Raw genomic sequence first — 14,703 nt, forward strand, 5'->3', positions numbered from 1 at the left:
TGCAAACCAACTTTCAAAAAGCTGTTTTCCTTCATGTTTAGTATAAAACAATTTTCTGAATCAGGGGCAACCTAATGAACACCTGCCGAAGAAGGCAGGAAGGAGTTCATTTCGTTAACAGTTTGCTTAAAGCCGTACACATTTCTCCATCACTCAAAGTAGTAACAACTCGGCTGAAATGCTTTTTAGCATCTCAACATTTTACAGTGCTGACAAGTTTTTGGCACTTTGGACCGCAGGATCACTGGAGTGGGATAGTAAATGCGGACAGACATACGAATATGGTGTGGACAAACATAGGCTACATATGGACAGACAGACAGACCGGAATGAAGATGTTTCCGCCTCTCGAGTGATGTCGCAAATTCACGCCGTCGTTGGAGGCTTCGAAATGCAATTTTATGTAACTTCAACCGAGAACTTTTTATCACGCGTAGTAATTGGCTGAGCGTTAGCGAAGCCTATAACTCGAGGGGCCGATAAAATTTCATTTCTGCCTGTCCCCACGATAGCTTGAAAACAAAGAGACCTATAGACTTAACTTTTGCATGAAGCTTCATTTCTATATGAACAACGCTGAGTTAGATAATGGTGCATGTCATTCTATAGGATTTGGCTGGTGTTAGGTAATATTTTTACATTTGTCTTATGCGTAATAATAGCGAGAAAATCGCAGAATAAATAAATTTGGAAACTAAATAAGTACAGTCATATGACATTTTAATATGTGGACACTAATACATGTACCTTATTCTAACAGAATAAGAAGAAAAAAATAATAGAGTTGAAAGTAAATATCAAAAGTCAAGACTTTATTTCAGGCTACTGTTATGTTGTAATACCCTACCTAGCCACCTGAACATTATTATTTAAACACTGTTTATGAAACTTAAGTCAATGAACTATGATTTTGCTTTCAACCTAATGTCTATCTAGACAAGAATGATTCCTAAGGTAGTGCATTTGCTACCATGGAACTTGGCTGACTGAACCATTATGAAGCCTATTACTTAGCAGGTTGACACAATTACTCTTTTGCATGCCGGAGGAATGTAAAGATTTCTCTTCTGTAAGACTATGTCTGTAAATCTGGCAATTAAATGAGCCATATACTTTTGAATGTAAGTCAGCGGAGCCTGTTACACGAGAAGTAGTGTGACGTACTCCTACCTTGTCAATTAGTTAAATGTGTTACAGAATTTTATAAAAATATTGCCTTGAAAATGAGTTGAACAAACAGATTTTTATGAAATCCTCCAATATATGACTATTGCATTAAAAGAGAATGCCTGCAACGTTTTGCATCGGCAAGATCCGCAGCACAGTGCTGTACCTAAATCACTTTCTGTGCCGTTGTAAATGATTGATGGGGTGAATACTAAATAAATTTAAACCAGAGATCAACTTAATTTTGTCCTCCTAATACTTGAACATATCGAATTTTTAAAGAATAAACAACTGTAGCAATTTTTAAGTAGCACTCAAAGGCATTTTCAAGACAATGGCACTAAGAGTTGAAATTGAAGTAATATATATGTTTAAAAATATTCATCATTTTACCACGTCTTACAAGCAAAAACGTCTCAGTAAAAATGGATTGAAATTAGCAGCTCACAATTTACTAGCACATTTACTTTCTTAGTTTTTCCTTTTTTTTTTCCTACTGTTACAAAAAATCGTCTAATTAATTAGTATTTTTTTTAAATAATAACACCCGTATGTACTGTTGACCTTTAAGATATCTTGGCGAAACATTATAGTGATTCATATTTAGAGCTGAAAATAAACAAGACTGATAAACCGTTCTCAGTAATGTACGTACATTACAAACACGAAATATTGAACAATCAAGTAATTTTTATAACACCTTGAGTGTCTAGTGACTCGCTCCTTAGTTAGTCTCCTTGCCTCAGTAATGGCCACTTGGCGTGCCCAAGGAACCGTTCCTCAAGATCGTATCTCGCGCTCAAGAGCTAATCTTTATGTCCCAACACGTTCTTTTAGAGGTCTTCAAGAAAACTGTTTCATAAAATTCGTGGGTTTCCAAGTTCTGTTGCAATAGTTCTGCTTACTTTCTATCCGATCTTGGAAAATTAAACTTTGAGCGATAACATTTGACACTGACTTTAATTAAATTACTTCGAACACATAATCCATTCTAATTTATAAAAAGCCACACATTAAAGTAAATAAAGTTTCACAAAAATGTATGTTGGTTTATTTTACACGAATTTGAAGCACTTTGGTTACTCCTTTACAAAATATTTAAAATTTACTTCTACGTGAATAAATGTGTAACACAATATTTTCACTCTTGTATTATATAATAAAACCATTGTCTAACATTAACAGCCAATACTTTATAATGAATATTTATCTCAGCTTATTGAAATTGGGTTCCAAAATGTTATCTAGTGTAGTAAGAAACACTTATAGAAACACTGAACTTATACAGAATATGTTTGTGGTGCGATTGTTGGAGTAAAGTGTAACAAATCAAGTTTGATATTGTTTTTAGTTTCCCAGGATCTATCAATACGCGAAGGTATGTTTAGTATTGGAGTTTTTAAATAGGTGTTAAATAACAATACAACGGAGTATCGAAAGAGTTGTCACGCAGGCGGACAGATAGACGGACGGACTACCCTTTTACCATTTGACCCTTCAACTAATAGAGCTCTTCCTTGGATGAATAGAAATCTATTTACCAAGTTTGAAGTCAATGGTACCTTTTGTAATCAAGAGTTATCACACAAATGGACAGACGATCAGACGGACAGACGGACTGTCCTTTTACCAATTGACCCCACAACCAATAGAGTTCTTCATTGGATAAAGAAGAACGTATTTGCTAAGTTTTAAGTCTATGGAACCTTTGTATCAAGAGTTATCACACAGACGGACAGATTGACGGACGGACGGCCCTTCTACCATTTGACCCCCCAATCAATAGAGTTCTTCATTATATAAAGAAGAACCTGATTATTAAGTATGAAGTCTATGGAACCATTTTATCAAGAGTTATCACACAGACGGACAGACGGACGGACTGCCCTTTTAAGATTTGACCCCCCAATAAATAGAGTTCTTCATTAGATAAAGAAGAACGTATTTGCTAAGTATGAAGTCTATGGAACCATTTTATCAAGAGTTATCACACAGACGGACAGACGGACGGACTGCCCTTTTAAGATTTGACCCCCCAATAAATAGAGTTCTTCATTAGATAAAGAAGAACGTATTTGCTAAGTTTGAAGTCTATGGAACCTTTGTATGAAGAGTTATCTAACAGACGGACAGACAGACGGACGGACTGCCCTTCTACCATTTGGCCCCCCCGTAAATAGAGTTCTTCATTAGATCAAGAAGAACTTATTTGCTAAGTTTGAAGTCTATGGAACCTTTGTATCAAGAGTTATCACACAGACGGACAGATGGACGAACGGACTGTCCTTTTACTATTTGACCCCACAACGAATAAAGTTCTTCATTAGATAAAGAAGAACGTATTTGCTAAGTTTGAAGTCTATGGAACCTTTGTATCAAGAGTTATCACACGGACGGACAGATGGACGACCGGACTGTCCTTTTACTATTTGACCCCACAACCAATAGAGTTCTTCATTAGATAAAGAAGAACGTATTTGCTAAATTTTAAGTCTATGGAACCTTTGTATCAAGAGTTATCACACAGACGGACAGATGGACGGACGGACGGCCCTTCTCCATTTGACCCCCCAATCAATAGAGTTCTTCATTAGATAAAGAAGAACCTGTTTATTAAGTTTGAAGTCTATGGAACCATTTTATCAAGAGTTATCACACAGACGGACAGACGGACGGACTGCCCTTTTACGATTTGACCCTCCAATAAATAGAGTTCTTCATTAGATAAAGAAGAACGTATTTGCTAAGTTTGAAGTCTGTGGAACCTTTGTATCAAGAGTTATCACACAAACGGGCAGGCAGACGGACGGACTGCCCTTCTACCATTTAACCCCCCAATCAATAGAGTTCTTCATTAGATAAAGAAGAATGTATTTGCTAAGTTTGAAGTCTATGGAACCTTTGTATGAAGAGTTATCTAACAAACGGACAGACAGACGGACGGACTGCCCTTCTACCATTTAGCCCCCCAATAAATAGAGTTCTTCATTAGATCAAGAAGAACGTATTTGATAAGTTTGAAGTCTATGGAACCTTTGTATGAAGAGTTATCTCACAGACGGACGGACTGCCCTTCTACTATTTGACCCCCCAATAAATAGAGTTCTTCATTAGATCAAGAAGAACCTATTTGCTAAGTTTGAATTCTATGGAACTTTTGTATCATGTGTTATCACACAGAGGACAGATGGACGAACGGATTGTTCTTTTGACCATTTGAACGGATTGACCATTTGCCCCCCAGTCAATAGAATTATTCCTAGGATGAATAGAAATCTACTTATCAAATTTGAACTCTATAGAACCTTTGTATCAAGAGTTATCACACAGGCGGATAGACATGTTCTTAGTAATGTTATACATTAATGTTAGTGTAACCCGATTTAGTAATATGTAATATTTTGAATTTTCAAGCGGTTTGTTGTGTAATATACTAAAATCTCTTCTAACATGAAGTGTTTGATGTAGTTAAACTCTTAGTAAATAGTAAGAGACGAGAGTTACATTGGTGCCGAAATCCCTGAACCTGTAATGTACGCCAAGTAGCGTGTTGGGGAGGGGCGCGGAATCGACGCTTGATCTTATCTTTGCCTGGGGTTGTAGAAGTCTTTGTATAGACCCGTTCGTGCTTTCACTTCTGTGTCGAGGAGTTTGTGGCAAATTGAAATAGGAATAAGCCTTTTGTAAAAAATAGTGCAAATATCTGACACAAATTATGTGCAGCATTTCATTTATTCATAAAATAAAATAAATTGTTTACATCTCAAAGGTGTAAATTTATATAGCTGTGGTTTCCTTCATTCTCAACCCTTCAAAAGGTCACTGAAAATTGACAACGTTTAATAAAAACAATTGCATATTAGGGGTAATAAATACATACGTGTCTTATAATATATGCTTAAAAATGCTAAATAAATATGTTAATAATAAAATACACACATGACGAATTTAATGGTTGTAAATACAGGTGTATAGAAAAAGCTCAGTTTTGTTGTTAAAATTAGATTATAAATATTTTACTTTCCGACGACGTATTAAATTATTGAAATAGCGAAACGTCAGGGTGGTGCTATTGATTTTAGTTTGATTTTCTTAATATTGAAAAGAAAGTTTTGGTTACAACCCTTTGATATACCATTTCTGAAGACAGAAATAATATAACGATTTTCCTTATTTTACAAGGATTGGTAAGGATTTAAAGCAGTCATATTTTATTATGGAAAATTTAATTTAATTAAGAAAAATATTTTGAAAATATTGTTACTTCCTGAAGTTACAACTTCTGTCAATTTTGTAAATACTTCACCTTTTTATATTTAGCATTATTGATTCAACATGATTGCCAACATTTTTTTACTTTAAATACCAGTTACTTGTCATGGAACTATTAAAAATGTTTTCTACTGTTTTTGTCTTCAGGGAAGTTATAAACTAACCATAAATTTAAGAATAAACACATATATATATATTTTTCTGAACAAAAATCGATTGCACGGCTTTTGAGAATATCAAATGTCCTTTTTTATATCCCACTCAGTAAACTGTAAATATCAGTTAATTTTTAATATTCTGTGAAAATCAAATCATAGAAAGGATTTTTATATGCAAGATTTACATGCAATTCTTGGCATGTACACATAAAAAATTACGATAATCCAGCATTATGTCGAAGGTTGGAAATATCTTTGTCGTCCATAGTACATGATTAATAATTAAAAATTCACTTTTTACTTCTAAGAAAGGAAATGTACATTGTGTAATTAGACAACACACTTTCATATAATAACTGAGTTATAATAAACTATGTTTTAAAAACAACATTTTAGTGAACTTAATGAATTCTAAATAATTAAATTAATTTTACTTTAGCATAGCAAAATAACTGAGTTATACAAACACAGAAAATGCAATTGATGACATAATGTTTGTGGTACAACAAATACTACTCTTGTATCGTAACAACTTCAGATTAAATATTCTATGATGGTTCTAATGTAATACGGGTTTTAATTGTAGCCGCTCGATAATGTCTAAGGCTACACTAACGATTACGCCCCATCACTCCCCCAACTCTTCCTGACCACCTCAATGTAAATTATTAAAATAGTAAGCAGGCGGACAGCCAGACAGACAGACAGACAGCCAAGAGGGGTGAGTGTCCGCAAGGCACATCGATTCCGGACTGATGGTGTTTGTCCACTGTCATTTAGCGTTTGTTGCTACCCCTAGCGATGACGTCACACTGACCTGCATTTCTTTACCGAACACGTCTCTTTGGAACCGCTCACAAATAGAATGATGTTAGTCTTGTCCAGGCCGCTGTGTGCAGACTCGGAGTTTTAACCTAATTGACTCTAGGTGGGGTTTCCTTGGCACCAAAACTTGTGCCTGTGTGTGATGACAGAAATGTATTGACGTTGTCTATTAACAAGCACAAGATAGGTGTGCGCCACACCGGGTGTCGTGTAACAAGCACAAGATAGGTGTGCGCCACACCAGGTGTCGTGTAATAAGCACACTGAGATTGTTGAATGTAACGTTTCAAGTTAATGGCACGTTCCATTAGGCTGCATGTTACTATGTCACATGTTTAAAATGCCATAAGGTTGTACACAGTTTATTTAAAATTTTAGTTATCTGCAACTTTTTCATTGTCATCATGGTTACTCATACAATCTTTTTTTTTATTAAAAAAGTATTTTTAAATGTTCGTCAAGGCTCACCCAAACCCCACGGAGTGACTTGCACCATCATTGAACTCGTTGTTGGTTATATAGAAAATAAAGCTTCATGCAGATTTTCAAGTCTACAGACCAGTTTGTTATCAAAATATTGTGCGGACAAACTTTGCCAATAGCACGCACAGTATACACAGGGTACAGCGGTTTATCGCAATATAACCGAATCAAGCAATGTCGAGCGTGGCTACTGCTTGGATGGGTAACCACTGAGCTATCTAATCCTTGCGAGCGTTCCGCCTCCCCACACGGACATTGGTAGTATTTGGGAAACTCACTTCTAAGCCGATGACCCCCAGGTTAGATGTTACAGAGGGCTTCTTAGCTCTAACTTCACCTGGTAAAATAATAGATTCTTAGACTTTGGCTTATGACAAACGGAAATAAAATTTCTCTAGCCCCTCGAGTTCGCTAAAGGTTAGCCAAACACGTCAGTGAGTTTTTATATAACTTCAGTCGAATTTTATATCAGTGCATCGCTCATAATAACGAGTAGAAATTGTAGGTTGATTACTTAACATTTTGATTACATATATGTTATCGATTGAGGATCAAATTACTCATATCATTTGATTTTGTGTGTGTTTTTTATACGACAAGAAGCTTAGGATCCTCTAATGCACTTGGTAGGTTTCCTGCGCGGTTTCCGGAGTGACAGCACATTCAAGAGGTGTAAGAGCGGTGGATAGGGCTCATTTAAGAATAATGATTCTCATGAGCCTACTTTGACCCAACCCTGTGATTGGAACGAAAAACATCTACGATAATAACGACGTATGAATTAACGGTGGTGTGTGTGCGTCTGTGTTTTTTTCCTGTATCAGGATGATTATAGATTATATACGTAAACTTAACTATTAGAACACCTTTTCTTTTTATTATAGATGCGTTATTCAGCATTTTATACGAAAATGTTGCAATGCATTGAATTTTCATTTGAACCATTTACATTAATTTGTTTTCAATTACTATCTGGTCCCCAAGAACCAGAGATTATAAGTTATTTCCTAAATAAGATATCAACTCTGACCGCAATTCTAATACAGAGTAACGCCAACTATCGAGCGGGCGTTCTGTAAGTTCATAGCGAGGCCTATTCGACAGAGAAGTTCAGTTAATTTAGTCGTAGACATTTCGTGACCATGACGTGACGTAACGTCGACGAAACATCTTTGCAGTTTTTACAATAAATTAAAACAATACACGAAATATAACACACAGACAATTAATATACAGTTAGAGACAGTCAATATAAACCACTGTATGCTAAGTTATATCTGTTCAGGGGAAAATAACCAGAAAGAGTAAACGTAATTTTCTGATTCATTGCGTACGAGTATATACATTACTTGGAAGATCTTTAGGAGCATTGTGATATTTCCTGACTATTCCTTTGATAGCAATCTTTTTATATGACTTAAATTTCTAAGGAATACACATTTAGAAAAAGAAACAACCACACATAAAAAGATAAATCCACATGTGTTTGTGACTGAAATTAAATATGATCCACAGTTAAAACAGCTGATTTGAAGGATGAACAGCTGATATGTAACACAAAAGAAAATATACATGTTTTTTGTGAACATTTCGTTCCTCTACCGCTAAGTTTTTAAGGGCTCATTGGTATATTTATCGTAAAATAAATTGTGAAATAAAAAATAACTACTCATTTAAGTTAGATAATGAAACAATAATTTTCGGTACAGTATGGAAGTTTATCTAAATTGTAAATAAACATGATATGATTAAATGTGTTTCACAACAACCACGTGACACGTTTCATGGTTTAATTGAAGTAAATTTTGCTTTAATTTAGATTTGAAAGATCTTAACCATCATCATCTTAATAAATGTGTAATTTTTGTTTTGTATTTGTTTCTTCTCTCCTTTCAGTTTCTAACAGTTTTATGTTTTCTTAAAGATTTTCGTGGTTATGCTCAGTTTTCTAATGACAATTTGCTATGGATTACCAGCAAAACGTTATTTTATTGCAGAAAATTCTTTTGTTTATAGGTGTTCATAAGTAAGTGATCTTATAATCGCATTCTAGGATTTATACCGATTTATACACGTAGTAGCTATCGCAGTCACTACATTTTATTTTTCTTAACTCCACACCTCTCGCATATTTCTTTTTGATATACTCTTTGGTTCAATTTGTTTTCAATAAAATTAAATTTTACACTTTCTTATTTTTAAGTGAAAAATAATTTTTAATGATATTTTCATCAGCTTCGTTTAATTTAGTCTTTAATGGCACAAACATATATTTCTAAACTTTTTTTAGAGGTTAGGTTTGCTCAGATCGATGCAATTAATATTTCTTTATTTCCTATTAATAATGTTGTAAATATTGTAGGTTTTATATCAATTCTAATACATAATAACAGTTCATGTGAAGTATGATACGTCTTGCTTTAGAAAGCACGTCACAGATATTTTTTAACTCTGTTTGGCGATTTTTAATTAATAAAGTACCGTTGGTTGAAACATGAAAATTCCATACAAGAAAAGTTATTATTCTTGTAAACTGTTTATACCAGGTGAGGAATTAACGGAAAGATAAGACCGGTTTCACCATTTTGAGCCACATTGTTTGCTATTTCAGTGATAGGTTAATAAGTTCTGCATATATTCAATTATTTCATCTTAGAAATTACTTAGAAAAATTCTGTAATGTAAAAAAATACACAAACACAAAGAAATTAGGACAAAAATGATTTTAGGACAATTCATTTATGGTAATTAATAAGTTTTATCGTGTTAAACTGTTTCGTATAGTTGAACACGAAACAGTTTAACATGTTATAACACAGCCTACTTTAAAATCAACTTGTGCATTTGTCAAAAAATATCCAGAAGTTGTATTGGTTTTAATCTCTTTTAAACACAGTGAAGTAATTGACATGTCTCTTCACGTTAATATTAATATGCATAAAAAACTGTATAACAAATCGATCGGTTATATAATTAGAACATAACACAAAATTAAATTTCTGTAATGCCTTGCCAGTATAAAGAGAACAAATTTATGGTTTTAGGAAAATTTTTATACCGCAAGCATCTGCTCTAGTTTTAAAGTTGTTGAAGTACAGTTTCCATCTTAATTTGAAAACTAAATTTTCATTGACAACTGAAATACTTTCTTGAATTTCCAAGTGATCAAAACATTTTTTGTTATTACTGAAATTATGTTAAACTGTTATCAATAAAAAACGATCCTTTTAACAGATTCAAAATCAAGTCAGCACGATGTACATGTAAAGTACCGTACTTTGGGGTCTGCTAGGAAACCTCAGTAGCAACTAGGTGCTGTATGTAAGTACCACTTAGTTGCAATGTTTTAATTTTAAATTCTGGTTGTTTTGAATTGAAATTGCTAAATTATTTGTTAAAATTGTAAAAATATTAAATAAGTAAAAATCAAATTTGAATGCTTACAATTTCTTGGGTGGCGTTGTGTTGAGCTCTCTTTTGGTGCGGATCTTGTTGATGTTATTATTGTTGTTACCGTTGGGGACCGTAGTCTTGTTCTTGTTATCTTGGGGCCGCGTGGGGGCTGCTTTAGGCACCCGATACTTCTGGTTGACCACGCGGGGCTGGCTCGCGAAGCTGTACACAAGGACCTCCTCGCCGATGTTGGACGGATGCAGGGAACCCGACGAGCCTGAAGAGCCGTTGACCGAGGAGGTATAGCTGTTGAGCCCCAAGATGGCCGCGAGCTCTGGTGGTGGCTCCAGGAATATTCCGGTCTTCCACGGTGGTCACGAACATCGGTCCTGTTATCTAAGGATTTGCCGGGATTGGACCTCTTCTGCCTCGGCGCCGGCGGGGGAGCGTTCAAAGTCCTCAGTTTGGAATCCAGGCTGTTGAAGAACTCCTTGGACATGTTGTTCTCCTTGCGCACATTGGGCGAGAGCTTGCGGTTGAAGCTGTCCAAGTCGTTCACGGACGAAAAGCAGTTCTTGTGGTAATAATGATGGTTTCTTGTTGATGTTGTCTGTAGAGGAAGCCAGATTGTTGAAGCGATCCTCTGTCTTTCTCGGAGTCCTGAGCTTCTTGATGTCGTCGAAAACCTTGAACGCGACGCCACCATCGGTAAACCTGGTCTTCCTGTCGGGCGAAGCGTTCTCGGAGTCCAAGCTCATATGAATTGTCTCAGCAACACTCATTCTGTCACATCACAAACTGCTTCTTTTTACGCTTGAGATTGTAGTGGAAAAACGGTTTTGAATTATATTCGGTTCACATCAATTTGCAAGATTTGAGATGAAAATAGGATTGATGACTAACGATGAGAGCTGTCATCTACTTCTCTCGCAACCAGGTATTCCTCTAATTTTAAGACACTAAGCAATTATAAAAGTCACAATTGAAGCAATCAAGTTAAACTAGTTAGTATGAGCTAACGCTACAGCGTTTTTCAAATCACAACCACAGTTATACAATGAAAGGATTGAATCTCAACCGTTTTATAGTTGTCCATGAAGAACGGGAAAACAAAGCCCAGCGTAGCTAGGCGCTACATGGCTGCGACGCACATACACTGGCTCTGATGACCGCTGTCCACTCGGTCTGACCGGGGCGCACGCGTCGCTGACCGCCGACCGATTCTAGCCCTCACGCGAGTCTGTAAATAGCGGCCACGATCCATACCACCAACATCACTACCACCATTACCACCACTACCACCACCCAGTACTTACAAGTTAAGTCTTTGATAAGTAAAATGTTTCCTCCACACAATACAAGAAGAGGATGTACCGACCTTGCTTTGCAAGTGCATATGATAATTTCAAGCACATTTAAAAATAATATAATTCCAGCCACTGTCCTCCTAAAGCTATCTATTTTACAGGGAAAGCACAAGATGGAGCGACGGGGAAATAACATTATACAATGTACGAGTACGCCTCACCACGTGTGTCGTATACAGGCTTCGCTGTGGTTGCATACTAAATTTCAAATATAGAATGCATTTAATTCTTGATGTGTCTCTCGGGCACTTAAACAAACAATCATACGGAAAAGAAATGGTACTTTGGGATTATACCGACCACACTAGTATGAAGAACACAAAAATAGAAATTTATAGAAACAAACATGATAGAACGAAAAAAAAACAACTCTTTCAATTACAAAATTACAAACTTACAAGCATTTCCAGGTATTGTGATCGTTATTGTTGTCGCTGTTATCTTATCTTTCTCGAGAATCCTGATTACGGCAGACCGCGCGGCATCACGTGATTTGCACGGTACATAATTGCCTTTCCATTACAATTCAATCTGATTAGCCCCTCTAGAATTTGATATTTTACTGATAGGTACTATCTCGAGGGATGTTTTTCTTTCGTCGACATCAGCGCGGGCTTTGGCAGCACCGAAGGTGCTGCCAAAGCCCGCGCTGATGGCCGGAGGCACTCGCATTTTGGGTGGCGGAATGTGATCAAGAATAAAAAACAAGTTTTTAGTGTTTTTTTTAATAAAGAGTTTAGTTTGGTAAATGTTTGTTTTTGTTGAATTTTTGTGTTTGGAGAAATGTAGAGGTAAAACACGGAAGTACAACAAAGCGATGCACCAGCTGAACGGGCGGCGAGACTCTGCAATCACGTTATCTACTAGACGCTCGACTTTGACCTCTGTCTGAGGATGGGGAGGGGTTTGCGATAAGACAATTCCTGTTTTATATTGACGAAATATTGTTCTACGCTAATCTAGTAATCAGTAGAAACGAAATGTGAAATAACGATTCATGTCTGGGTGTGGTCGGTATAATCCCAAAGTACCAAAGAAATTGACACAACAGTTACGCTCAGCCAAATCCCATGGTTGAACATTCACCATCATAGAACTTATTCATGCAAAAGTTTAGTCTACGAATAAAGTCTTACCACATTCACATTTTTGTTTATTAAATTAAGTTTCATAGCAGTGCTCACATAATAAAAGATCCGGTGAGTCTAGGAAGGGTACTATAATGAAATAAATTGCCTGAAATTAAATCTTGTCACCAAATTTTAACTTTCCCACTCAAATTATTTTTTCCTTTTTACTCTATGAATAAATATATCACATTTGTAAATATCATATGATTGTACTCAGTTTGTTCACAAAATTTATTTATTTGTATTAATTTATTCTGATATTTTCTCGTTGCCATTACGGTTTACCCATAAGTACCAATGTAAATATATTCGTCAAACGATCAATCAAATCCTATGGAGTGGCATGCACCCTAATCGAAGATAGTGTTGCCTACATAGAAATAAAGCTTTATAAACATTTTCAAGTCTATAAGTCAGCTTGTTTTCGAGATGTCGACAAAATGGATATGGAGTTTTTTCCCAGCCTCTCGATTAATAGTCTTCGGCAAAACGCTCAGCCAGTGAGTCTGAATAAAAATATTTTTCCATCATTTATTTATATATTTACTGACAACAATTCTTTAAACAGTTTGCAATACAAATCTATTGATTGTCTTTTATGCAATGAAGAAAATTATTGTTATTCAGTATCATTCCTATATTATCCTATCTACTAATCACGGACACCCCGCACTGATGGCGGTGAAAGAACACAATTCCTGAAAATAGTGCCTATCACGGAACATAACAATATTCTTCAGGGCCCGATCATGAATCCTGAGAGAGCAATCCCATATTAGAATATACATTATACAAAACCTTATAACAGTTTGTGTGATAGGGGTAGGGGGTTAATAAGATAGGGCAACGCTACACCACGTACCGCGTACAGGCTTCAGGCTGGCTCAGTTTAAAGGTAAAAGTTTTCAAGTCTATAACTCATTTCATTAAGTAACATATATAGCGACAGACAATCAAACGGAAAAGAATTTTTTTACATCCTCCGACAAAAAAGAGAAATTTGTGTCAGCCTATTGAGCGATAAGTGTCAATGACGTACAGCCCAATTCCATGGTTAAAAATGCAACATCAGAGAACCTCATTCTTGTCTTTGTAGAAATGAAGTTTCACGCAAAATTTTGATTTTACAGATGTAATTTTTTTCGGGATGTCTTGCCTCATGATAAATTCACATTTTTGTTAATTAAATTAAGTTTCATGGCAGTGTTTAAAAAATAAAAATTCCGGTAAGCTAGGCAGGGTACTGCAGCTAAAGAAAGCACTAAAATTAAATTACAATAACGCTCAAGCACAAGAAGAATATTCAACCTTCTCCAAACCCTCAAGCCTCATCACACACTTATTTCCTTTAAAAGTTGTAAACAACAGTACATTTGATTTGACTCCTAGAATCTTGCAATTTGCTCAAGAAAAATGAAACAAGTCATTAGTGTGTGTCATAAAAATTAGCAAATAATAAATTTTTTATGATTTTATTGATATTCTCTGCTTTCTTCCAACCTATATTTATGTTTCTACAACATTTGATGCTCAGGATACGGATTAGATGCATTGCTAGCCACCTAAAATATTTATTGGCACCAGTTTACACTATTCTAGAAAAACTTTCTCGCCTCCACACTTGAGTACACATTCAAACAAAGTGTAATGTATTGTACTGTATACATTTTTAATATATTATTTTATTTCTCAATATTACATTCCTAACCAAGCAGAGGCGTTTAAAATAAACATACAAATAAAATTTAAGAATTTCTATTATATCCATAGTGGGTAGCTAATTTTAATATTTGGCGCGTATATCTTATTTCTAATTCCCTACTGAAATTATTGCTTAGATTACAAGACACTAATTGGATTATGAAAACCAATTTCAGTGCTATTATTGATTTACGCCAAATTTATTTC

The 14,703-nt window shown here is 35.4% G+C and overlaps 1 protein-coding gene across 1 annotated transcript in view; it reads right to left on the reverse strand.

The window, feature by feature from the left end:
* LOC124371024 (radial spoke head protein 3 homolog B-like) overlaps positions 1–11,004 on the reverse strand; it is a 35,774-nt gene extending 24,770 nt beyond the window's left edge. The window contains 3 exon segments of the mRNA XM_046829334.1: positions 10,350–10,663; positions 10,665–10,685; positions 10,687–11,004. Coding sequence (XP_046685290.1) covers positions 10,350–10,663; positions 10,665–10,685; positions 10,687–11,004 — 653 coding nt within the window.
* Between the last annotated feature and the right edge of the window lie 3,699 nt (positions 11,005–14,703).

This window comes from Homalodisca vitripennis, unplaced genomic scaffold (assembly GCF_021130785.1).
Source record: "Homalodisca vitripennis isolate AUS2020 unplaced genomic scaffold, UT_GWSS_2.1 ScUCBcl_839;HRSCAF=3661, whole genome shotgun sequence".
Classification (NCBI taxonomy): Eukaryota; Metazoa; Arthropoda; class Insecta; order Hemiptera; family Cicadellidae; genus Homalodisca; species Homalodisca vitripennis.